The sequence below is a fragment of the Neoarius graeffei genome, chromosome 12 (genome assembly GCF_027579695.1).
Source record: "Neoarius graeffei isolate fNeoGra1 chromosome 12, fNeoGra1.pri, whole genome shotgun sequence".
NCBI lineage: Eukaryota > Metazoa > Chordata > Actinopteri > Siluriformes > Ariidae > Neoarius > Neoarius graeffei.
Window position 1 is genome coordinate 1,600,606 of NC_083580.1, and position 27,642 is coordinate 1,628,247.

The 27,642-nt window shown below is 39.9% G+C and overlaps 1 protein-coding gene across 1 annotated transcript in view; it reads right to left on the reverse strand.

Annotated features, from left to right (window-relative positions):
- stk10 (serine/threonine kinase 10) overlaps nucleotides 1-27,642 on the reverse strand; it is an 80,018-nt gene that overhangs the window by 2,322 nt on the left and 50,054 nt on the right. The window contains exons 6-18 of the mRNA XM_060935310.1: nucleotides 26,820-27,014; nucleotides 26,146-26,227; nucleotides 20,074-20,211; nucleotides 13,512-14,021; nucleotides 11,109-11,239; nucleotides 5,931-6,054; nucleotides 4,411-4,590; nucleotides 4,050-4,142; nucleotides 3,518-3,647; nucleotides 1,969-2,093; nucleotides 1,144-1,332; nucleotides 784-909; nucleotides 242-355 (exon numbers count right to left, since the gene is read on the reverse strand). Of these exons, the coding sequence (XP_060791293.1) occupies nucleotides 242-355; nucleotides 784-909; nucleotides 1,144-1,332; nucleotides 1,969-2,093; nucleotides 3,518-3,647; nucleotides 4,050-4,142; nucleotides 4,411-4,590; nucleotides 5,931-6,054; nucleotides 11,109-11,239; nucleotides 13,512-14,021; nucleotides 20,074-20,211; nucleotides 26,146-26,227; nucleotides 26,820-27,014 (2,137 nt within the window). The remainder of the gene's footprint in view (nucleotides 1-241; nucleotides 356-783; nucleotides 910-1,143; nucleotides 1,333-1,968; nucleotides 2,094-3,517; nucleotides 3,648-4,049; nucleotides 4,143-4,410; nucleotides 4,591-5,930; nucleotides 6,055-11,108; nucleotides 11,240-13,511; nucleotides 14,022-20,073; nucleotides 20,212-26,145; nucleotides 26,228-26,819; nucleotides 27,015-27,642) is intronic.

Below are 27,642 nucleotides of genomic sequence, written 5' to 3' on the forward strand. Positions count from 1 at the left end.
TTGTGTGTGTAGAAAGCACTATATAAAGTGAAATGTTATATTAATTAAATGCTGATGTACACTAAAACTATCTACAGATGCTTACACTGGGAAGAAACGGAAATGTTATTTAGAACCCCAACAGTGATGTCAATGATTTATCCTCCTCTTATTTCCTACTGGACCACTGCTGAGGATCTGTTTATATTCCATGCTGGATATTAAAGATAACAGATGATGTAGCAGAGATTAAATCTAGAACCTTCTTGCGGGGTTGTAGCTGCGCTCTCCATTCCTTCAGCAGGTGGTTTTGATGCTCGTCCAGCGCTTTCAGCCTCTGAGTCTCGTTTTCCACCAGCAGGTGGCATTTCTCGTTCTAAAGAATGAAGATCAGAGGTGATAAATATAGAACTGATAAATGAGCTGTAAAAACACTGACTCCAGAGTGAACTTTTCTGCTTTTTGTTACTCAACCATCATGCAAGGTTAATATGAACAACTGAATCAAAACAGCTGAAAATACAGTTTATGAAAATTAATTAATTAATTAATTTTTAAAAAGTGTTTGGGTGGAGCTTGTCTTGTGACGTGTGAGAATATTCCAGGTAAGTGTATGTGGTGAGTGTGTTTGAGTGAGAGGGTCAAAGAGCAAGAGTGAAACGGTGAGAAAAAGATGACAGACTGAGAAAGACAGAAGAAAGGTGAAGAAAAAGGGAGGAAGACTGAACGATTCAAAAGACATGAGACAGAACAGAATGTGTGCGTGTGAGTGAGTGAGAGAGAGAAGCAGATTGCTGTAAACACCTGTAGTTGCTGAAGTTCTCGGAGGTTCCCATCACACTGTCCAATCATTTCTCTCATCTGGTTCTCATGTTTTTGTTGCTGGTGCAGCCGCTCCGCCTTCTGCCTCTTGTCCTCCTGTCTGGAAAACTATGTACGTACACACACACACACACACACACGTCAAAACTATAGACTAACTGCCCCAAGAATTATTTATTTATTTAAATCCAAGAGCTAGATTTTGTTCAGGGTTGATCTGATAAAGCTGGGGTCCGAATTTTCATGCTGATCGTACAAAATTTGTAGAAAAGAGGAAAAAGATCTGAAATGGCAGAGAATCAAACATGGATTGTAAGAAGAATAAAGAGGCATGACACTGACCTGTTTGACCCTCTCGCGGTCTTCTGCAGCGCTGCCCGAGGAATTAATGCGCAGACTCTTCTTAAACATGGCCATGCGAGTTTTTCCTTCACTGCGCTGGATCTTCGGCATTCTGTTCTTCTCCTGCTGCTGTCGCACTTTAAGTAGCTCAAGCATACGCTGGTTATAACAGTTCATATGCTCTTGTTCCTATAAACAGGAGTTACAAGTTATTACTCTGAAGATGATTATTTTTCTATAACAGCATGTTTTATTCCCCTTATACCAGATAAATGATTGTGATTACAAATTTATTAAAGAACTGTGCCAATTTTTCTTAGCCTTTTACAATTACATTTAATGATATAGTTTATGATCAAATTCTCATGTACATTATAGCAGCTACAGTCATTCCCTCACCAGGCTCTTCCACTCTCTCATGAAGTTAAGACAAAAAAATAAAACAAAAAGTGAGAAGAAACTCCTCTGTCCTGAAGGCGTCAGAAAACTTGGTTCCAGTTTCACCTCTGATTGTTACAAAACACTGACACTGGAGACTCTTTCCAGAAATCTCTTTTGAAAAGGAAAGTGTCACTATATAAAAATTTTTTAAAACCAGTTTTTTATTATTATGGTACATCCGCTGTATGAATGAGCCGTTACTATAGAAACAATAACGTATCAGAACGAGTGCATTCATATAAACCTGTGATTTGCATCTGCACTACTGTCAGAGCTGCTTTAAAGGAAATTAATCAACACCTTCTGATCAATCACGGTCCAGGACTCCACAGCGCTGTGGTGTAAATGGTGTTATTAGAGTGGCTGTGTGTGTAAAGCAGAGACCTTCTCGTGTTTTTTGAGTAGTTGGTGTCTCTGCAGGAAGTACTGATCCTTCAGCTGCTGTTTGAGGAGTTGCCATCGCTCGTGCAGGTTTTTCTCTTCCAGTTCCCAGATCGTTGCTTCTTTCTCTAAACAAACATTACAACTGTTTAATAACATCACATCTGTACACTGCTGGAGTAAATAAACATTTCTGATGCTATTAGATACATTCTTCTGCTTTTTCATTCATTTCTACATCCATGTTTTTGTAAAAGCATGAAATATATCAAGTTTATAATTGTTTGGTCATTTCCTTCCTTTATTTAGTTCACTTATTCTTTTTTGCTTCCTTACATGCTCTCTTACTTATTTGTTCCTCACATCCATCTTTCGTTGTGTATTCACTTCTTTCTTCACTTTCTTTCTCACTTGCTTATTTCTTTCTTTCACCTCAGAAGTTCTGTCAGCTGGAATTCATTCATGTGGACCTTTAAAGGTAGACTGCCTTTCAGATTTCTCAAATTTAGACCATAAAAATAATTTTCCCGAAACCCAATTATTTTTTTAGTGGACCGACAGCTACTGAATTCAAATCACAAACTTTCGACTTTATTACTTTATTTTTTCCCCTAAAAGAACAATAAATCAAATTACAGCCCCCTCCATTATCTGTAGCCACTTATCCTGTCCCACGGGCAAGCTGGAGCCTATCCCAACTGACTATGGGCAAGAGGCGGAGTACACCCTGGACAAGTCGCCAGGTCATCGCAGACTTAAATTCTCTGCCATTTTTTCCTTGCGTCACGTCAAGATACAACATCATACATGACGTGGTGGGGTTTCCCCCGTTTGCGCAACACATTGTGGGATACAAATCTGAAACAGGAGAGAAAAATGGAGGACGTGAGTGTGCGCATGAAATGTGAAAGACCAACTACAGTAACAGAAAGCGAGAAGACGCTGTATTGCAAAGGAAAGGAAACGCAGGACCGAACTAATAAATATGGGCGCTCAGCGAGCACCTCGGTGTGATCAGCTCTTCGTTTAGCGACAGAATGATGGAACTGTCAGTGCACGCTCAAAGGGAAACCTGTAGATGGCAGTAATGCAACACTGTGGATGCCAGCTGCCGTAAAACCCAAAAGAAGGTAAACCTGCGCATGCGCACACGGACTTCCTCTGTCTGCTTGACTGTGCGAAGCGAGCGATTTCATGCACATTATTTGCTTTAATCCCCTCAAATTAAATAACTTCCCAGCCACAGAATGGGCTTTTTTTTTTTTTTTTTAAAGACATTACAAAAATAAACATGCATCACAATGGCCAAATTTCAGAGGGAACTAAACTTCATCAATTTTATGAAATTGAAAGGCCATATTGCTTTAATCTCTTCTTCCTCAGGCTCATCTGTAACCTTTTCTTTCTTTCAGAGGGTTAAGGTTTATGTAGTAACATGCAAGTTCTGAAGTTTGTTTTATTTCTTTCCTTTGTTTATTTCCCCTGCACTTTGTCTTTGCTTATTTTTTCTTTCTTTTGCTTGTTTGTTTTATATGTCGTGTGTGTTGCACACCTCTGATCAGCTGGTGTTTCTTTTCAAGAAAGCGGCGCTCTGTAGCAGCGACCTCCATCTTGTTCTGAGCGATGATGCTTTTTAAAGTTGAGTCCAGATAATTACTCTGATCTGCTTTGAACTTTTCCTCCTATAAACACACACACACACACACACACACACACAGTGCTGAGTAGTGAAGTAAATTAAAGATTAATTCTAATTTACTATAATATTTATTGTACAAAAATTAGTCAATTAAAAGCATATCATTTTATCATTACTAGAAAACACCACTGTTGAACCAAAAAACAGACCTGATTACTCCTTTCCTTCTTTATATTTTATTATTCCTTATTTTGCTTCATTATTTCTCTCTTTGTTAGGGACCTAAACTTACTCCCTTCTTTCACTTTCCCATCTTGCTTGTTGCTTTCTTTCATCATTTATTTTATTATTCCTTCCTTTCCTATTACTTTTTCATTTATTTATTTTAAATTTCTTGCCTATTCTTTTTTTTTTTTTTGCTTGCATATATTTTAGTCTCCCTCACCTCCGAAACTTTCATCGACTGGAATTCATTCATGCGGCTCTTTAGACTCTCCTTCCTCTGGCTCCTTGGCAACTTCTCCACGTTGTGTTTCACCTGGAACGATAGACATGTGAGAACATCAGAACATCACACAAACATCAGAACACACAGTAGATTATCACCACCAACGTCAGAACGTCATCACCGACAAGTCAAGACGTTACAGACACATCAGAGCATCACTGACATTATATTTTTTCCTCAACACATGCTGTAACGCTCCACCCCCAATCCATACAATTCACAATACTCAAATTCAGACTCAGAGTGGGTTCTAAGCAGACACTGATCATGTTCTTGTGTTCAGCTTGGCATCTCTCACCTCCTTCTTGCGCTGTTTCATCTGGTCCTGGAATCGGTGTAGCGCTCGCTCCTGCTCCACCCGAATTCGTTTCGTCTCCTCGCGTAGACCCACGGTGTGCTCCAGCTCCATCTTCTCGATCATCTGCTTCTGCTGCTTCTCCAGGTTCTCTAGCTCCGTGTCGTAGTACTTCTTCTTCGCCTGCAAGAACAAATTACCACACACACACACACACACACACCATTCTACATGTTGTTCCAGATTAAACATTTCTGTACACACTGAAGTCTGATCAGCATCTGATTAAGCACATTTTACTGTACACACATCTGTTGGGTTTATGTCGATATTAAACACCGCCCCCCCCATGGACATGCCAATCTAAATTTTCTTTTTTTAATCATACTGAATTCTTGGTTTGTAAAGATTAATAAGAGTGCATGTATTTAATGATCTGGACCTGGCGTGCAAGGGGCTTAACTCTGACAGATCAGACTGGACGTGTTACAGAATCAGATCGGATTTAACGTTTATCCCTCCGGTATCTGTTCCAGTATGTTCTGTGGATGTTGAGCTGGTACTGGTCAGAGGTGGACAGTAACGGAGTACATTTACTTGAGTACACTGAGTATCTGTACTTTGAGGTTTTTTTTTTGGAAACTTATGACTTCACTACATTTGAGAGACAAATATCGTACTTTTTACTCCACTACATTTCTATCAAGCTCCTCATTACTATGAAGCAGCTTTGAAAGTGGATGTTTTTTTCTTTTCTTAAACGATTTTTTTTTTCCACAGGTGACACTGAGACAGACCATCAGTAATCACTAGGGTCACGTTACGTCCATAAACTGGATAAAATCAAGTTCAATGATTTCTCAACAGCATTATTTAACATGATCAGTTGATGGCAGAATGGAAGGAGGCGGTTCTTCTGGGGAACGCGCGCACCCGTGACCATACCTAGAACCCATGTTTCAGAAAGGATTAAAGATTAATTTCGTTTTTAAATGTTTGCTTTGTTTGCCTAAAACAAACCGCATCACTGCCTACAAAAACTTGCCATCCAACCTGCAGAAGCATATTGAGGTACATAAACGTTTTATTCCAAAAGAAAGCTTGCAATGAAGTTGTCTGTGCTTTTAGAGCTAGCGATAACGTTACAATAGCTAAGCAGTCTGGTTAGTCAAATGACTTTCTATGGATTTGCCCACCAAGTTGCCGTAGCCTTGTCCACGGCTAACGTTAACACACAACTAGTTTTGTTTTGATGTCAGATGATCTTGCTTTTTTTTGTTTGTCTTGCTTAAAGCAGTGTTGCTGTTGGGCCGTTATTAAGCTCGAGGTGTGGACCCGAGTTTTAAGCAGACTGGACTGTCATTTTTATTTTCTGAGCAAGCTACAATTACAGCTATTCCACTGTCTTCCTAATTAACATACTGTACACTTTATTAGGATCATCTGTACAACCTGCTCATTCATGCAACTGGTACAGGTGTTCCTAATAAAGCGTCAGGAAGCGTACGTGTGCGTTTTCTCACGTTCAACTCTTGGTCGAAGCGTCTCTGCATGACCTCTCTCTGAGACTCCAGTTTAGCATTGAGGACAGACAGAGCACGATGTTCCTCTTTCTGGATCAGACGCAGCTCTCTCAGCTCCTGTCGCCTACACACACACACACACACACACTTTAAATGAGAGAACAGTAATGTTTTGCTCTTTGGTATTTTGCTCAGTGTAGGCTGCAAAAATTATGATTAATTCGTTATTGTTAAAGGCATGATGGAACATTCACTTCACAATCTCTCTCTCTCTCTCTCTCTCACACACACACACACACAATACCCACAATGCATTACTTCTCTGTCTTCCATCACTCAGAAGACAATTTCTCCTATAGAATGATTCATGTGATGATTCACTCATTCCACACTGACTCATACAAAGAACACAGAAGAAAAATAATAGAGCAAAAGAAGAGGGGGAAAAAAAGAGAAGAGAAAATATTAGAAGAGAAGAAAGGGAATGAGAAGAGAAATACTGAAAGTGAGAAGAAAGAAAAGATTAAAAATTGACCATATAAGGAGAAGAGAGAGAAAAATAATTAAAGATGGTATGAGATGGAACAAAAAGACGTGTGAGAAGCAGCCTATGTAAACATAGTAAGTAAAAGGCCTAAAAACAGAAGGAAAGAAACAGGAAATAGAAAGAAAAGAAAAATAAACAGAAAATAAGAGATGAGAAGAAAAATGAGAAGAGATATAAAAGAAGCAAAAAAGGAAGGGAAACAGAAAAGAGAAGTGAAACTAAAAAAAAGATAAAAATAAGAAACAGAAGAGAAATTAAGAAAATATAAAACAGGTGAAAAAGACAAGAAAAATGAAAGGATGGGAAAAGAAAAGAGATGACAAAAAAATAGAGAGATTATGGGGCAGCCATGGCCTCAAGGTACGAGAAGCAGCCTTGGGCCCAAAGGGTCACTGGTTCGATTTCCTGGACCTGCAGGAAAAATGTTGGGGGAATGAATGAACAGCACTTCCCCTCCCTCTGTATCATAGCTGAAGTGCCTTGAACAAGGCATCTAACCCCTAACTGCTCCCCAAACACATGCCCACTGCTCTGTGTGTCAAGTCAAGTTTATTTGTTTCGCGCTTTTAACAATAAACATTGTCGCAAAGCAGCTTTACAGAATTTGAACGACTTAAAACATGAGCTAATTTTATCCCTAATCTATCCCCAATGATGAAGCCTGTGGCGACGGTGGCAAGGAAAAACTCCCTCAGACGACATGAGGAAGAAACCTCGAGAGGAACCAGACTCAAAAGGGAACCCATCCTCATTTGGGCAACAACAGACAGCCTGACTATAATATTAACAGTTTTAACATGAAGTCAGTTTCGTTGATGTTATAAACTCTTCATTGATGGAAACTTGAGTGCAAAACTGTTCATGACAACTGCAGTCCTAAAGTTAGCAAGTCAACTGTAGTCCTCAGCCATAAAAGCATTACTGTAAGAGTCCAGAGCGTCCTCCAGGTGTGACTTTCAACTGTCCATATTGGGCCGTCCTCCACAGGAGCGATGTGATGAGACTCCAACCAGACACAGGGCACCAGGATGGATCAGGCAGGTCCGAGGAGCAGAAGAGGTTCAGCATCTCGATCCCAGGACCGACATGTAACTCAGAGGGACAGGATTTTTTTTGGGGGGGGGGGGGGGATGGGGAGACAGGTTGTTAGGTATGCCCAATTTCACCTGAATAAGTAGGGACAGTATACATATTGCACTGAGTACAAGCAGGGACTCCAGCAACTAACTATGACAGCATAACTAAAAGGGGAGAGCCAGAAGGTAACACAGGCATGAGGGGCCCCGGGACATAAAGCAGCAGCCACTACACCATCAACAAACTCGAGTGAGCAAGCGAGTGGGGACTGACAGCATCCATACATCCCAGTTTACCAAAACACTCTGTCTGAGGATCCTCCAGATCTACACCTTTACCTCATAAACACCATTAACACAAGGCTTGACTAAACAGATATGTTTTCAGCCGAGACTTAAACACCGAGACTGTGTCTGATTCCCGAACATTACTTGGAAGGCTGTTCCATAACTGTGGGGCTTTGTAAGAAAAGGCTCCACCCCCTGATGTAGCCTTCACTATACGAGGTACCAGCAGATAGCCTGCACCTTTTGATCCAAGTAGGTGTGGCGGGTCATAGAGGAGCAGAAGTTCGCTCAGGTACTGTGGTGCGAGACCATTCAGTGCTTTAAAGGTCAATAGTAGTATTTTATAATCAATACGAAATCTGATTGGGAGCCAATGCAGTGTGGATAAGACAGGGGTGATGGGGTCATATTTTCTAGTTCTAGTAAGGACTCTTGCTGCTGCATTTTGAACTAACTGGAGCTTGTTTATGCACTTATTGGAACATCCAGACAGTAAGGCATTACAATAATCCAACCTGGAGGGAACGAAAGCATGAACTAGTTTTTCCGCATCATGTAGTGACATTAAATTTCTTATCTTAGCAATATTTCTGAGATGAAAGAAAGCTATCCGGGTGATGTTATCAATGTGAGTTTCGAATGAAAGACTGGGGTCAATAATCACTCCGAGGTCTTTTACTGCTGCACGTGAAGAAACAGAAAGGCCATCCAGAGTCACTGTGGAATCAGAAAACTTACTTCTAGCTGCATGTGGTCCGAGTACAAGTACTTCAGTCTTGTCAGAGTTAAGCAGAAGGAAGTTAATAAGCATCCAGTGTCGAATGTCCTTCACACATTCCTCAATTCTATTAAGCTGGTGTCTCTCATCAGGTTTTGCAGAAACATACAACTGTGTGTCATCAGCATAACAGTGGAAACTAATACAATGTTTACGAATAATATCGCCCGGAGGGAACATATATAAAGAAAAAAAGCAGTGGACCCAAGACAGAACCTTGTGGAACACCAAACTTTACCTCAGTATGTCTAGAAAAATCACCATTTACATCAACATACTGATAGCGATCAGTTAAATAAGAGCTGAGCCAGTAGACGGCCGTTCCCTTAACTCCCACAACATTTTCTAGTCTATCCAGAAGAATGGAATGATCAATGGTGTCAAATGCTGCACTAAGGTCAAGCAACACAAGCAGCGAGACACAGCCCTGATCAGACGCCAACAGTAGGTCGTTTACTACTTTAACCAGAGCTGTCTCTGTGCTATGATGAGGTCTAAATCCTGACTGATACATTTCATGGATGTTATTCCTATGTAAATATGAGCATAACTGCTGTGTGTGCATGCGCGCTCACTCACTGCATCAGATGGGTTAAATGCAGAGAAGGAATTTTGCTGTGCTCAAGTGTACATGTGACAAAACAAAGGTTTTGTTGTTCTTATGACAGTTACCACTAGATGGCAGTAAAGTCTGTACAACTGAATGGGAAAATGTTTATCTTTAATGTTTAGTGCAGAAATGGAAGCAGTTTGGAAATCTGTTCATTTTTGTTTGCATTTGTTTTTAAATTGCAATTTTTTTAAGCTGGATCCAAAACAGCAAACACATATACACACATTATATTTATATATATATATATATATATATATATATATATATATATATATATATATATATATATATATTTTTTTTTTTTTTTTTTTTTTAAAGAGCTGGAACATTATTCTAAATGACATGTTTGTGCTTTAAAACCTCCCCCCCCCTACAGTTTCTCAATTTCAATCCAACAACTGAGAAATGAAGAGTGAAAACTGGTGCAGGTAAATAAGAAAATCCGTCTCTTCTGTGTTGAAAGCCTTTTGGATTTCATATTTTTTGTTTCTGGATTCTCACGACAACCTGGAATTTTTTCAGTGGATAACAATTTGCATTCATTTTTAATAGCATATACTATTTATTTATCACGGTGGTATAAGTTGTTAGCACCGTCACTTCACAGCAAGAAGGTTCTGGGTTCTGTGTGGAGTTTGCATGTTCTCCCCATGTCTGCCCTCTCGGTGCTCCGGTTTCCCCCCACAGTCCAAAGACATGCAGTTAGGTTAACATGGGGCAGCCTCAGGCTAGAGTGGCGGCATGCACGTACGCAGCGGCTTTGCTCTCCTATGACGAACTAAATTTTGTTGTACATTTGTGCAGTGACAAAGGCATTCTTCTTAAAATTGTCGATTTTGCTACATCTTTTTGAGGAAAAAAATAAATAAATTTAAATGCATGTGTGTTACGGAAAGCCTTTTCTCCAATTGTTTCAACTGCTTTTAGAAGAGCGTTAGACTATTACAAATGAACAGATAACAGATCATAACCACGACATAAGGAGAGATTATTAGAACACAGTGTGCAGACTGTAATGCATTTCAACTCCAGTGTCTTTCATTCCATTAGGACCCATTTGTTTACACACACACACACACACACACACACACACACACACACACACACACACACACACACACACACTCTCCCCTGTGCATTAATGCGTCTCAGAGAGAGGACATGAAGTCAAACAGGACACCAAAAATAGATTTACTCAGAGCTCTCTGAGTCAGACAAGAGGAGAAGAGAAAAGAAAGGGGGAAAACTGAGGGGAAGGAAATGAAGAGGATGAAAGAGGAGAGAAGAAGAAAGGAGATGAAAGTAGTGGAAATGAAGAGCACAAAGTAAAAGGAGGAGAAAATAAAAAAAACGAAGAAAGGAACACATGGGAAAGGGAAAGAAAGGAAAGGATACAGATAAGAGGGAAAAGTGAGAAAACAAGAAAAAAGGGTAAAATGAGAAAAGAGAAGCTGAAAGAAAATAACAAAAGGGAAAAGAAAAGGAAAAAACAAACAAAAAAGTAAGTGTGCATCTGTGTGTCATAAGTATGCACGCCCTTCTCAGGATGAACCAATCACTTTCAAACCCAAGTTCAAAGGCGATCACCACACACCAGTCAGCACTGAAGCCTTTCTGATTAACCCCGAATAAACATCAGCTTTTTCCTGTAGGACCTTTACATCATCTTGGTTTCAGCCGACTGCTGAACCCGGCAAGCTTACAAACCACATACAAGATCTCAGTTTTGTTGTTAGTTTGCTAACAAGACATTAATGGTAGAATAAGTTCTGATGTGATTTATCTTGGTTTCTTTTTTTGACTAAAACCCACATTTGTAACAGGGGTGTGTCAACTTTTCATATTCACTGTAGTGCACACGCACGCATGTGTGTACCTGAGGAATCTCATCTCCTCGTCCTTCTTCTCATCATCTCCAATGATCTTAGATGTGGTGACGCTCACCTCCACACCATCCACCAAAAACCTACGAGTGCGTTTCAGAGTGCGTCTGAAATGCCGAGCATCCTGCAAACACACACACACACACACACACACACACACACACACACACAGCAAAAATAATCAGTGAAAGACTTTTAATATCCAGAGTTTATTCTCCTCCACTGAATATGAACTTCCCAGTCACTATGGCTATTTCTTTATCCCGGACTGAATCCGTTTAAATGTTTGTCACCTCACGTAATACAGAAAACGTTTTACTGTACGTCATAAATAGGCAACTTTTATTATGCAAAGTGCTGAAGATAATGTTCGATATGCAGATGTACTGAATTAACAGCATCATAGTGAATACTACACCCCCCAGGGTGTCTCTCTCTCTCTCTCTCTCTCTGTTCTTTGCTCCCCCCATTCGTTTCTCCCAAATGCCTTATTGTGTTAAAGCCTCTGCCTTGTGTGTGTGTTCATTGTTGGTGCATTTGTGTGCATGCTTCTGGAATGGAACTCTATTCATTAACCAGAGCAGGTCACTGGGAATATACTCATACTTTCCGGAGTATTATTCAGTACTGAGTCTATCAGTAGAACTGTATGGACTCACACAATATCAGTCTTTGTTCTACTCTATTATTGTCCTTCATTCTTTTCATTGAGTGTATAGATATTTGGAATTGGTAATGTCTGCACAAACTAGTGTTTTCTCACTCACTCACTCTCTCTTTGACATAACTGTTGCAACAATTTTACAGAAGGATTTATTCCCTATAAAACCCTATACTCTTTATTTTTCCGTCTCTCTCTGTTTTGCTTTCTGTCCATCTCTCAGTTTGCTTACAGTAGCTTTATTTAAACAGCAGTGTATTGTGTATTTACTCAGCTGCTTCTGCAGACTCAGAGCTTCCAGCATAGCTACTTTATGATCAGTGTCAACAGCAGTAGCCAACTTCTGACTTTATCTACTAGCTAATTCTTAAGTTAACGGGTTAGTCTTACCCGATAACCTCGCAAGCACCCAACACATCCGCTTCACCACTTTGGAAGGCAGTGGATACAAGTTGCATGGTGCCCCACAACACAACACTGATCATTTTGTGTGGTGTTTGTAACACTGTTCAAGCGAAATACTCCTCTACTACTTCCACTTATTGGCACCTTCTAACTGAGCATGTTACACTACTCGTACTGCGTGTGTATTAATGCTGTGGTCATAATCTGAATCATTGGCTCAGCTGTCGCGCCGGAAATTCCAACACAAAGTAAACAAAGATGGCCGTTCCCTTGTTGTCATGGAAAATAAGATCAATGATGTAAGTGACAACAGGAACTAACTTGTTTCACAGAACATTAAATGTAACTAAATGACACACAGACAGACAAAGATGACACTGCCTGCTTGGATTTTACTGGAACTTAAGCTTGTGTTTTCACCATCATTTACATGGTGAATAAAGATTTAGTGTGTACACACACAGACACACTCTTCTCTGTTTGGTCCTTTCCAAAGCAAACACCTTGACTCAGTAGCTCTACTGTACTGCTGGAGCCCCACAACTCCATCACTGCTACACTTCCTGTATTGTGTGTTATTATTAACCCTGATATGAACACACTCAACAATCTGCTTGCACAATTTTAACTTTTAAACTGTGCTATATTAATGCAAATAAAGAAGTCTGAAAGTCCACACAAAACAGCTCGAGTGTCATGATTAAATTCTGTACCTTTGATGTACATTTTTCCCTTTTAAAATCAGAGTAACAGCGTGTTGAAGTGCTCCAATAGCATTTGGGTTACGCCACACCACGCCACACCCCAGCCTAAACCAACATGACAGTAGCTTAGAGAAGTATTTCTCAGATCAGCCTTCACCCACACCCATCCACTTTAACCAGGACGACTTTAACCCTATACAGTACACAGATATAAAGAACAGTATATAAAGTCGGAATTCTCCATCAGTCTGAGGTAGCCACATTCCAGCACTGATAGGTAAACACGCCTCCAAAAAGTCACAAAAACTCCACCCTCTTCCAAATGAATAAATTCCACCCACTGATTCTCTGTTGGAAAAGGGAATAATGTACATGAAGACACATGAGCAAAAACCAGACCAACCATGTTTACTGCGAACGAGCTTCTACTGTAGAGCCAAACATGCCCCCAGGGGGCAGGGTTTACACATTCTAGAAATTATTTAATTGGACAAAACACAAGACTAGTACAGGATGCATCATCCAGGAACTTTTAATAATTTTCCTGAAAAGTGACAACCTGTAAAATTAAAACCACAAGTATCCCCAAAACTATTTTTTGTAGATAAAAACACGCGCACGCTTACCCGTACACTACCAGAGCCGCTGTCTCTATTCCCCACAGAGCTCAGGCTGATGTCGAGATTCTCTGATGCCTGACTCCCTGTGTCTGAGCACCGTTTGTTCATCCTTCCGTTAGCATGAGGCAGAATGTTCACTTCCTGTTCATGCTTTTCACACACACTTTCGCTCCGCTCCACCAGGGGAACACTTGGTGTCTCGCTCTTGTCCTCGGCTCTGTCCTCTTGCTCCCTAGGCTGTTCTGGCTCTGCCATTTTGAGGACAGGTAGCGATGAAGATGGCAACTCACACTCGTATTCCAGAGACTCTGCCCCTTTTCCTTCTTCCTCCGAAGTCGGCGTGCTTTTTCCATCTTCGATCCCTGAATCCGAGCTGGAGGGTTTGTCCCGGTCTTCATCAGAGAGCTTTTTCTCCAGTTTCAGCGGCTCAGAGTCGATGGGACTCTCCGGAAGAGGTGTCGTCTGGTCACCTTCTAAACTAGTCTGACTCGTTTCTGAGGGATCTTTCCCTGGAGGCTGGAGGAAGGAGAGAAAATATTTCAGTGATGATGGATATAAATTAAACATGACCTAAATCTAGAAGTGAAAAAGTTTCAGGCACTGATGAAGTTATGTGCAAAGTGATAACTGGTCAGTGTTAGAATAAGGATATACATCATACTTTAAAATCAAAACACAATGTTTATAAAGTAAACAGAAAAATAGCTGTGTTAGTTTTAACGTTAACGACCTGACAGACAACTGAATCCTTTTGAATTTGACCTGGAATGCTAAACATCTTGTCGAAACCTAAACACCTACAGCTTTCACTCAACACCCACTAACATGTCTAAATCTCCACATCAGGAGACAATTATTGGCACACAAACCACAAGCATGGAAACCTGCACTTGCAGGTAAACAAGCGAGCACGGTGGTATAGTGATCATCACTGTCGCCTCACAGCAAGAAGGTTCTGGGTTCGAACCCAGCGGCCGGCGAGGGCCTTTCTGTGTGGAGTTTGCATGTTCTCCCAGTGTCTGCATGGATTTCCTCCGGGTGCTCCGGTTTCCCCCACAGACCAAAGACATGCGGTTAGGTTAAAATGGGGTGGCCTTGGGCTGAAGTGCCCTTGAGCGAGGTACCGAACTCCTGACTGCTCGCTGGGCGCTGTAGGGTGGCTGCCCACTGCTCTGGGTGCGCGCGCGCGTGTGTTCACTGCTTCAGATGGGTTAAATACAGAGGATGAATCTCACTGTGCTTGAAGTGTGCATGTGACAAATACAGGTTTCATCTTTCTTCTTCAAATTTATAAAGTCCAAGCAATACATTTTGATGGGCGGAACTTTGAAGTTTGGGTTCATCACAGTTTAACTGCCCCCCCCCCCAAAAAAAACAAAACTTATATATATATATATATATATATATCATTATTTATATTTAACATAAGAAAAAATAATCAGTCACTTCATTTTCTATTATAGTGGGGCGGTTTACCTCGAATATTCAAAAGGATTGTGCATTTTGTGATACAAGCATCAAATTTGGCACAAATGTACATTGATATATGGCGAACATTTTCAGATATTGAGCCACTCGGAATTCTCCCTTCATGTCCGCCATATTGGAATTCAAAATGGCCGTCATTTGAAATCTACATTTTCGATTATCTTTGGGTCTAATGCTGCTATTGACTCGATTCTGGTGTCTAAATGTATGTTTTGGGGGGCAAGGAATCCAATGGTAACAATCTGCATCGCATATTTTGTACCAATGAGCCGCAATATTGGATTTCAAAATGGCCGTTGTTTGAAATCTACATTTTCGATTATCTTTGGGTCTAATGCTGCTATTGACTCGATTCTAGTGTCCAAATGTATGTTTTGGGAGGAAAGGAATCCGATGGTTACAATCTGCATTGTGTATCTTTATAAATTAGCCAACATATTGGATTTCAAAATGGCCGCCACTTGAATTCTACATGTGCGATTACCTCTGGGTCAAATATTTTTATAGTACATGACAATATTTGCTGGTATCCATTTTTCAAAATGACATACTTTATTACAGTACTCCACTTAATTCATGAGAGATGAATATTCATCATCATGTATTTTTGACAAGACAACATTTTACTCAAAGTCTGTGAAGTAAAAATTGTTTTGACAAGTTTGAGTTATTGATTAGATTCTGTGTTGTTCTAGGTTTGATATGGAACCCGAAGGAGTTCCAACAGTATGCAATAGGCTAATTATCCTAAAGTAGGTGAAGGTAACGGGCAGCACGGTGGTGTAGTGGTTAGCACCGTCGCCTCACAGCAAGAAGGTCCTGGGTTCGAGCCCAGTGGCCGACGAGGGCCTTTCTGTGTGGAGTTTGCATGTTCTCCTCATGTCTACATGGGTTTCCTCTGGGTGCTCCAGTTTCCCCCACAGTCCAAAGACATGCAGGTTAGGTTAACTGGTGACTCTAAATTGAGCGTAGGTGTGAATGTGAGTGTGAATGGTTGTCTGTGTCTATGTGTCAGCCCTGTGATGACCTGGCAACTTGTCCAGGGTGTACCCCGCCTTTCGCCCGTAGTCAGCTGGGATAGGCTCCAGCTCGCCTGTGACCCTGTTGGAGAGGATAAGTGGCTACAGATAATGGATGGATGGATGGAAGGGTGAAGGTGACTGCATTGGCAAGCAGGAGAAGGTGTGTGTGTTCCTGAAAGTTTAACTGGAACAACTAGATAATGCTGATGAACAAGAATGAGCATCTATTCCGTCCTCTGCCTCTTGGTTACTTACTCAGTCACTGACTTTTGGTGGATGACTTCCTCATGATTGTACCAAATTCTTTCCTTTTTTTAAAATGATGGATTTAATATTGCTCTGTGGGTGCTCCAAGTTTGGGATATTTTTTTAATAACCAAACCCTAATTGGGGGCGTCGTGGCTCAGGTGGTTAAGGCGCCATACCATGAATGCGGGCGACCCGGGTTCGATTCCGGCCCGAGGTCATTTCCCGATCCCTTCCCGTCTCTCTCCCGCTCATTTCCTGTCTCTACACTGTCCTATCCAATAAAGGTGCAAAAAGCCCAAAAAAATATCTTTAAAAAAAAAAAAAATAACCAAACCCTAATTGACACTTTTTCAGAACCTTGTCCTGCACGTGTTTTCATAGGTTATTGGTTTTCATGATGCTGTTTGCTTAAGTATGCTCTCTAATAAACCCTGGAGCTTTCTACAATCAAATCACTGTCTTTAGAATGGAAATCACCTCATAGTTTCTGGAAACTTTCAGCTGATTTAACCATAACTAATTTAGGGGTTTTACACCAATGGAGGGTGAATAGTTGACAAATTAATTTTTTTATTTGTAAATAATTTTGCAAACTATACTGATCAATCAATTTCTCAATAATATTATGGGCTATTTTGTGTAGAGACATGACATACAGCTCTGGAAAAAAAAAAGAAATAAGAGACCACTTAAATCTTTTCTTAAATCAGCATCTCTGTGTACGGCAGCCATTTCATTCCAGTGTCTGTGCTGGGATTCCAACACATCTCGTTTTACTTAATGAGGTATTGATTAGGTCATCACCTGCACCAAATATTATTTAATGAGGAAAAGTATAAAATCCACTGATGTGGTCATCACTATCCTCTTGCAATAGGACCAGTCTGGATGGCAAACACAGTGCTAGTATTACCTTAAATTTAATTGGAATATAAAAATATCTATTCTTCATGTAACAGTCCACAGAATGGAAACAGGGAAGTGAAGTTTAGGTCAGATAAGCGCAAATGTAGATTTCAAATGGCGGCCATTTTGAATTCCAATATGGCGGACATGAAGAGAGAATTCCAAGTGGCTCAATATCTGAAAATGTTCGCCATATGTCAATGTACATTTGTGCCAAATTTGGTGCTTGTATCACAAAATGCACAATAGGTTAGCTATGCTGCCCCACTATTATAATCTACACTAAGTTTAGAAGCCCACACCCTCACCTGGGACATCCACATCGACAAATCTACAGTTTAAACTCTTACTTTATTTTCAAATTTAGACACGAGATATTGCACAGAAGGCACCAACTACAAGACAAATTGAAAAACACATGCAATAATATTAATAGACCTTTAATGTGGCCTTTTCCTCTCCCCGTTTCTTTCTTGCTGTACATATTGGTTAAATACAGCTCTCTTGACTAACAGTAAACCTGTACATTTGTCATGTGACCAACCTAGTATCAGTCAAGCAGGTAGGAATCTCAGAGGGCTGCCCTCATCGTCTCCTGTACAGGGGCATGTGCATGTTGTGAGAGAGCACGTGGCTCAGAGCACAGCTACTTGCAGCCCACGCTGCAACAAGCAGCTTTATTATGTTAACGTTAAATATACTGCATCGCCAACCTTCAGCCCACCAGGAATTCCCCCGGTTCTCCCAATTAGCCACTCCAGCAGTGCATACCTGAATTATTTGATCCAAAACAGCGATCTTCTTGTCAAGTGCTGACATAGGCTACTACTGACGCATAGTTCCCCACCACCTCCAAATTCATTTTTACATATCTGCATGATTACATTTTCAGGTTGGAAAACCAAGAATTCTGGAACAATCACTTCCCTGAAAACCCAATTTCCTGTAAATGTTTTTTTATTGGTGCAGTTTTTAATTAAAACTAAAAATAAAAGTAAAGAATAGGCTTTTATATTGCTTTCATTATTCCGAGTAAAAAAATTTTTAGTGTTTAAACTTCAGAAACAAGTGTGACATGTTGAAATGAAAGAATCCAAACTCTATTTTTATTCCTTACAGCAAAAAAAATTTTCTATTATAAAATCACAATTATAATGGACTATTAATAATCATAACACAGACTAAATTTAGAGCATGTCCAAAAAGTGAGGAACTAATGAGTAAAACTGCACACACTTAATCTGCATTTATTAATTAGAGCCTCCACATATTCACCTTTATGCTCTGCACATTTTCTCAGCCGTGCTGTCTTGTTTTTGCTCTAAATATTCTCACTGCTTCCTGACTTTTCAGACAACCAGTCATAAAGCTGAGCAGAAATAGCTGTTCAAATGGCTTTAAGGATGTTTAACGAGCAACAGGAGATCAAATCATTATGCTGTTTTGTTAGAAACAAAGGAGAGGAACAGAGCTAAAGTGCTGGAATTGTGATAGTGTGTTTTTTTCTTAAGTCAAGGTCATCTCAGAGTGAAATGCCAGCCAGATTTAAAATAGCACTTTATACAGAGACGCTGAGTTGGGTGGGACAAGTTGAGCACCAATTCAGCCAGAATAGGCTAAAGGAAGTGTTAAACAATGTGTGTGTGTGTGTGTGTGTGTGTGTGTGTGTGTGTGTGTGAGAGAGAGAGAGAGAGAGAGAGAGAGAGAGAGATGGACTAAGCTGAGGTGAGAGAGATATGGACGCATTTTTACCAATGGGATTGGGAGTCCTAATCTGACCTTTGACCTCAACTTAATGAGGTATAATTCAGCACTTCAGGCTCCCAACAGTTGATTATGATCTGTGTTAATTTTTAAGTAGCATGACTTAATTTTAATCATTAATGTCTATATAAAATCATGCCACTTAATGTGGCTCACACAGAGCTCGGCAATATCAATATTGTAATAAATTAGGTTGCAATACACAGATTTTGCCAGTATTGAGATTATTGTTGTTTTTTTATTAACACATTTTGAATTGTTTTACAAACTTGAATTAAAAACAGCTAATTTAATGGTAAAATTTCATACTTAATCTTTAACATTAAAATCTTACCATTTTACAGATTTTTCCTTCTTGTTAAAGATGCAAATATAAAATGTTTAACTATTAAATTTAAAACTTTTTTTAATTTTAGACATCAGATTTAGCCTTTAACAGTTTATTTTTTCCTGTTCTGCTAGCAGTTTGTTAACAAACGTTTATATCACAAATCAAAGAAATACCTTCGAGTATCGTGATACATGTGTCAAATCGCCCAGCCCTAATCATCGACTTTTGATACTCAGACAACCCAAGATGAGTTTTTTCCAGACATTCTGGCTTCTAAGCAGTTGATCTGAAACGCAGCTCAATCGCCCCAAGACGTGTTGCTCGCTCTGCCAGTTTAACCCCTGACCACTAATCTGAAACTTTGACCTTTGACCCCCTGAGGTTAGATGTCCTACAGACATATCGCAATCAGAAATCATGAGTTCTGTAGATTTGAGAGGTCTTGCACAGAAAATTGGATCCTTACAGCCATGAAGACATCAAGCTGAAATTTTTTGACCTTTTGAGGCTTTTTTTTTTTTAAATAAAGTTGACCTTTGACCAAGCTGACGCAACACACCCGGGAGCATCAGTGAATTTGGAAGGCAGGCCACTGGACATCAGCTTTGGATCCAAATTCCTTCCAGATGTTTTATTTATTTATATTCTTTAATCATTTTGGCTTCTGAGAGTAAATTTGGAACACAGACATCTGATCCTCCCGTTTTGGTCTTGGGCCAAAGTCATGAGTCAGCGCTCTTGTTTTGGGAATTATGTGCTCCCTACTAGTGGATGTAGAACAAAAACGCTGTAGAAGAGAAGCACTTACAGCTGTGATGTCATGACTCTCATCCTCGTCTGCTTCCTCATTGCTGTCCTCTTCCATCTCCTCCATCACTTCCGCTTTGGCTTCAGCCACCAGCTCCATCACAGGACGATTCGTCTTCACTGAGCTCACAAAGGGGTGCTGAGAGACACAAAGAGGACAGAAAGAAGACCGGGTTTACACTGGGAACACAGTCAGTGTCCCAAACAGCCTACACGGGCAACGTTGTCCCAAATGGCAGGTTTCAGCTAGGTCTCGGCCAGTTTTTAGTTAGGTCCTACGTGAGGCCTTGGCCAGGTCTTCACCATGCACTAGCTAGGCTCTAGCCAGTTCTTAGCATGAAGTTCCTAACTAGTTTCTGTCCAAGTCCTAGCCAGTTCCTAGCAAAGTCTTAGCGAGTTACTAGGCAAGTCTTAGATGGGTCCTTTAGCAGGTTCCTAACCAGTTCAAAATCAAGTCTTAGCCAGAGGTCTTTGCCAGTTCCTAAACAGTTCTTGGCCAGGTCATAACCTGAGATAAGTGAAGGTAACCACCACATAATTTCAGACTTCCATATTCAGTATACATAAGCTAAAGGATATATGTGAGTGGCGAGCGTCACCCTGACCAACAGTCCAATTATCTGAAATCATATTTTGAGGAGATGTCTAAAAATGAGACTACTAGTCAAAATAGCACTATAAGAAAAGCTGTGTGTGGAGCAGTTAGCATTAGTGTGATCATTAACAACAAACAAATACAGGCAACAGCATGTAGGTGGCGACTGGCCATCCATCAGCATTGGAGGAGTTGCAACCCCTACACTCAGATGCCACTAGCACTAGCATAGGAAGGCCCAAATATGGATCATGATATTGGGCCTGGCTGAAGCCAACCTAGTAAGTAAGGAAGGCAACAGCACGTGGGCGGAGACTATGAGAACGTGATGTGTCCTTTTATAAAGGGAAATCTAATTGTCCAGAACACATGGAGTGAAATTGACTCGGGTCAGCAGAATTAATTCAGGGTGTGATGAAAAACAAGCCTCGGTTGGTACACAGGTAGGAGGCAGAGTTACACACACAGCTGTGAAAGCAGAAGTGTAGCAGAGAGGGAAAAATAATGTTCATTCATTATTCATCCCCTCTGCACACAGGTTAATTGAATGAGTCCAGCTGGTGAAGGTGAAGCTCATGCGAGAGTGAGAGGGGAAGATGATGAGACCCACAGGAACCTTCACTGCACTTCCAACATCTTCAATTCATTCACCACTCATTCCTCTTACATTGATGACCCAAACCGAGGAAATATCATACAAATGACAGTACGAGTTTATGCTCAGACTGTATTACATAAAATTTACAAAAAATTAAACTAATAAATGTAGTTTCTATTTGAACTTAACCATGAAAATGAAATAAGGTTTATTTATAAAAAGCACATTTAAACAAACCATTAAAAGCTAGCCAAAGTGCTACACAGTAAATAGCATTCAAAAAAAAAAACACCACATTAAGCCAGACAAATAGCCCCGCGCACAAATTAAAAATACTACCTCTATGTCAAGCAAATAATTAGTTATTGCATTTTTGTTTTTCAGAATCAAACTAACCATTTAAAATTAGGCTGCAATTTTTTTTTCCTCTTTCTAATACTAGAAATTTTGTTTTATTAATTTTTATTACAGAGAGGACATTTTAGGTTGTTTTAAAGTTGAAAATATACATGTTAGGGAATAACATTAGGGGAAAATGCAGCACTCATCAGGAAACCTGTTGCTTATGTACATGTATTTAACTTTAAAATAACAAATGAATAAATAAATGAACAAAAGAAACAAACAATGCATGTATAGTGCGTTTGTGTCAAGAGGAAACCACACGATCACTTCCTGTTAGCCTTCTACTGATTTTTGAAACCTGTAGATCATCCTGTAAATCATCTTGCACGTATGATGCTCGTGTTTCTACCATTTAAGTGTTAACATAATTTTGACTAACCGTGTGATGCGATGCGAGATACATTTTATTAGGTCTGTCTCAGAAACTGGGTACTGTGGGGGTACCCCACTAAATATCCTCACAGTCAATAAACTATACAGTTTTGAATGGTGATGGTTTTAATTTGAAATAAAATGATGAAGGAAATAATACAGATAAAACTAAATCTTTGATGTGAATACTCTATTCAGAATTTGGCAAAAATTCTGCAAATTTGTGGAAAATGGCAGCTTGATCTGGGACATGATAAATGGTTGACTACATCGCATTCCCTTAAAAAGGTTGCAGTCCACTGAAAAGTCTACAGTTATCACTAATTGTATTTTAAGTTGTAACTTTATACACCTAAGGATTGGTGCGCTCACAGAATAATCATAACCGTAATAAAACATCATGCAAAATATTTGATCACCGTCATAACTCCATTTTCCGCAAACCCAAAACGATCGTGTGTTTTGATCTAAACGGAAAGCCTCAGGGTCAAGGTCACTACCTCACCAAAAGTAGTAACTTAAAATCACTACGTCATAAAAATGCAGTTATAAATCTGCGATTTTGTTTTTTTAAAGCGAAAGCTGAAAGTTAGGTATAGAATATGTTTCTTACAGAATATGTTACGATGGTAGCTGGTCTTGTATGAATTTCTGAGCTATAAAATGAGTTGTGGTCTATTTTTTACCGTAGCGTGTTATTTGTGTGCGGGGAAGGACACACATTAACAATTTGCATGTGTAGAATGGAATTTTCCACTCCAACAGTTAGAAGTTGATCGTGCTTCCATTTGCGGTCTTTCTATTAAGCGGGTGATCTGTTCGGACGTTATCGCTGAAAAGGTGAGTTTTGACAGTTTTATTTTGTTTTAGTCTTGCAGTATAAGGCAATAGAATGTTTCTTTTTCATCTTACTTTCATATTTCATAGTGTTTGTGTATTTTTGCCCAATATTTTCCAATCATGGTCAATTTAGCTCGAACTTTTGATAGAATCTACGGCCAGTCATTTTGCCCAGCCCCTGCCTCGAGCTCCGTCCGGTGCGGTAGTGATGTCCCGTTGCTCGCGCGCCGCAGCAGAGACCCGCGCGACCTTCAGCCGGTACAGTCGCTGTTCTTTTACCACCGCCGTTATTCTCATCTTTCCAGTGTGTTCTTGATTTTTCCATTGTGTCCTATTTCGCCATATCAAATACCCAAACTGTATCATATTATTCATATTTAAGTGAATAATCAATTCAGTCATCATAACTTGGCATTTTTAACCCGAGCAATCAAAAAGAGGAAACTTATTCAATATTTTCACTCATCTGTGAAGGAGGAGCTTTAATTCTTCATGATGTAGTTATTTTATATGTAAATCAATTTTACAAAAGCATTTGAATTGTAATCAAAAAAATTTTCCACAGTGGAGGCCAGATAAAGCAAGATACTATCTTTACTCTTATTAAACATGACAAAAGAAACATTGAGTGTTAGGTAAATGCAAAAAAAAAATAGTAAAATTTGAAAATTTATTTTTGACCATAATCTCCCAAATGAGAGACCAGTTTCTGAGACGGATATATATATATATATATATATATATATATATAAAAAATGGGCGGCACGGTGGTGTAGTGGTTAGCGCTGTCGCCTCACAGCAAGAAGGTCCTGGGTTCGAGCCCCGGGGCCGGCGAGGGCCTTTCTGTGCGGAGTTTGCATGTTCTCCCCGTGTCCGCGTGGGTTTCCTCCGGGTGCTCCGGTTTCCCCCACAGTCCAAAGACATGCAGGTTAGGTTAACTGGTGACTCTAAATTGAGCGTAGGTGTGAATGTGAGTGTGAATGGTTGTCTGTGTCTATGTGTCAGCCCTGTGATGACCTGGCGACTTGTCCAGGGTGAACCCCGCCTTTCGCCCGTAGTCAGCTGGGATAGGCTCCAGCTCGCCTGCAACCCTGTAGAAGGATAAAGCGGCTAGAGATAATGAGATGAGATATATATATAAATAATTTTATTTTTTTTCGACGTGGAATTTTAGTGTTGACGTGTGTAAAGCCCTACAGGGTAAATGTTCATAGAACAAAACCAGAACTTTCAAATAGGACCGTTTATATCAATTGTCTTTGGTTTAACCGGATACAAATGCAGAGCACAAGAGGAAACACCCTAGTGCAGTGAGTCAAGATGGCAGCAAAACTCCACAAGTTCTGTTTACTTTCTTTGCCTCTTCTCCACCCAAGCCTGGACACATTACCACAGTCAATCCATTGATGTGTGTAATTTTTTATATCATACTAAATTCTGCACCGCTACTGTAGCTGATGTTAATAACGCTGTTTTAGCTATTTTATGTTTTCTTTCTGTTTACTTATTCCGTGAGTGAGTCAAATTATCGTTTACAACTATTTTCACAGAATGTAGCTTCCTTGCTCACTGATGTAAGCCTAACTATGAGCTCCCTTCGCCAATGATAATGTTTCTCTAGTTTTGAAATCATTCTGTCTTTTAGCAGCTATAGGCCTACCGAAGCAATTTATTAAGTAAAAAATATTGCAGTGATTATTAACTTCATCCTAGAGATAGAAATCCTATTGAATTTGAGGACCAATATCTCTGAATAGGTGCATGACACAACAGCAATAGTTTAGAAATTATATCATCAGGTTTCAAATTTTCTATTGTCATTCATGTGCATTATGTTAATCTTTTTAGGAGCAGACAAAGCAGTGTGGGGGATTTTTTTCATAAAAGGACCTCAAATCCCTGCGATCCCCAGATGGCTGCAGACCTTACTGACAGCATTTTACAGATGATTGTAAAGGACACGAGACCCGTCTCCACTGTGGAAGGTGAAGGCTTCTGTGACATGATAAAAACATTTCACCCAGGATATGCACTTCCCTCCATCATCACTTCATGGATTTAATAGAGAAGTATTTGGCCATCACAGAGAAAGTGAAAGCTGCCCTCAAAAATGTCGCATCCAAAATCTCACCAAAAGGTCTTGCTTTTTGAGTTTGGAAAGTGTTTTGTTAAAGAATAATTCTCAGTGTGGTGTTTAAGAAATGTTTTAATAAATATTGAAATGTTAAAATTTCAGAGGGTTTTTTTTTTGTGTGTGTGTGTGTGTGTGTGTGTGTGTGTGTGTGTGTGTGTGTGTGTGTGTTGGATGGGGCAAATTGTTATTAAATAAATAACTGGAAAATAATTGCAATAAAATTATTAGGTTAATCAAAATATTAGTCGTTAGATTAGTCAAATAATTGAAAAAATAATCACTAGATTAATCGTTTAGGACAGCCCTTATATACGAGAGAGGGAAAAAAAAAAACAGACAAGACAAACCAAAAGAGAGCAAGAGAGCACGCACATGTACAGAATCTGCTAACTTCGCTTTGCTTGTTACTGAATGAAGCTGCAAACTATCCAACCTTGTGTCTCAACATCTGGAACACGGTGACTGACAACAAAAGACAACATGACATACATACACATTTATTTTTATTTTTTTTACACACACACACTTGCCATCTGTTAGCCTGTCCCTGACTCTGGTGTCCCATCATCACACAGCCCTGTTAACACTACCTTCACACACACACACACACACACACCCCGTTTCACATTCATCAGCTACATACACTCATCTCAAACTCTAAGCACATTACTAAAACCAGTGTTTACCTGTAATTATAGTCCCACTCAGAGTGAAAAATCTCAATAATATTTCATTATTATTATTACTGGTAGTAAGCTTTATGGAAGGAGTCTCCAGTGTAAGTGCTTTGTCACAGTCAGTGTCACAGTCACTATTTCAGCAAACAGAACAAAACGAATCTGCAAGTTGAATAAAACTGCTGAAACATGTTCCTAATAAAGAACCGAGTAAAATCCAGTTAAAGTGCTTCCTTTCATCCCTCCTCAAAGAGAAAATATGCAAATTACCATCCTTCCTTCCATCCTCCAAACCTAAACAGGAAGTGATGACGCCCACTTTAAATGAACCCAAACAGGCAGCTGGGACATGAGCATATCAAACACACTCACACCACCTTCTTTTATTCCTCCCCATTCAGCACTGTGTGTAAAGCCAAACCAGTGTAAGGAGACAAACAGCACACACTCACCTCAAGGAGCTGAGAGGCCGTTGGGCGCGACTCAGGATTCTTATCCAGTGCTCTTTTCAGGAAATCCTTAAAATTGGTTGACCTTCAAAAAAAAAAAAAATCAATTAAAAAATTTTTTTAATAAAAAAAGCACACATACAGACAATAACAAATCATAAGATTACAGGAACACACTAAATTTATAATGTGTATTCATTATCTTGTCTAAGTAATACTATGATATGGTACATCTTGCCACTAATCCAGAAATAAAGGAAGACAGAATGGAAAAAAAAAATTGCACAAAACTGAGAAAGGAAAAATGTTGCAATGTTCTAAGCCACATCTTTGTAAGATTTTAATATAATTGATTTGTACCAGCTTTATGGGTGCAAACTCTCACAAACAGAAAGGAAGAGAGAAAGAAAGAGAAAGAATTAATTTGTATCAGTGTTAGTGACTAAGCCCCTGTTCAGGCAGGATTAGTTTTCCATGTCCTTGCTAATGCCAACTATATAATTAACCACTACAGGTTATGAGGGTGGAGATTTATGTAGATGGGTGGGAATAGTGCATGGGTTCAAAGGAGAGGAGAAAAAAAATAATAAAACCCTCAAATCTTATTCAGCTCCACTGACTGCACACATCAGTCACTGAACCAGCTGAACAGCGACATCTGGGTTTCTTTGTCTCACCATTTAGAGGGCTGGTCCAGTGTGGGAGGCTCAGACTTGGCGATTTTCAGTAGGACTCTCATGGGGTTGAGTTCGTGGTGCGGAGGTTCGATCTGAGCCAGCTCAATCAGCGTTATTCCCAAAGACCAGATGTCTGCTTTGTAATCATATGGAGCGTCCTTCGAGGTCTCGCACATCACAACCTCAGGAGCCATCCTGAACACAGGAACACACACGGAGTTAAGAACTTCACTCTTTTCTTCACCTAATACCTAGTGTTAATGTTTTATACACAGCCTGTGATGACTAACAACGAGGTGCGATCAAAAAGTTCCAAGACTGTTCCTGTTGCAAATTAACGGTGTGTGGTAAGGTCACGCACATGCAGCAGGAGTGAGCAGTAACTCTTGAGTCAGTATGCCATATGACGTCATGCTGTTACATTACATTACTGCCATTTAGCAGACGCTCTTATCCAGGGCGACGTACAACATACCCAGCACAGCCTGGGGAGCAGGTGAGGGTTAGATGTCTTGCTCAAGGGCACTTCAGCCATTCCTTCTGGTCCAGGGAATCAAACCTGCAAATTTTTCATCCCAAAGCTGCTTCTCTAACCATTAGGCCATGGCTTCCCAACTGCTGACATCAAGACCTTTGTTACACGCATTTTGTGGCAACCTGCACTGGGTAGCAAAACCTCAGGAAAGACACATCATTGTGCACATTGTGTATCGTGATCATGTTCTGAAGTATCACCAGTGGGCTTGTGCGGTATAACAGTAGATGGTATTTCGAAATCCTCAGTACAGTCAAAAATACAGACACTCCTCTTTCTATTCAACTG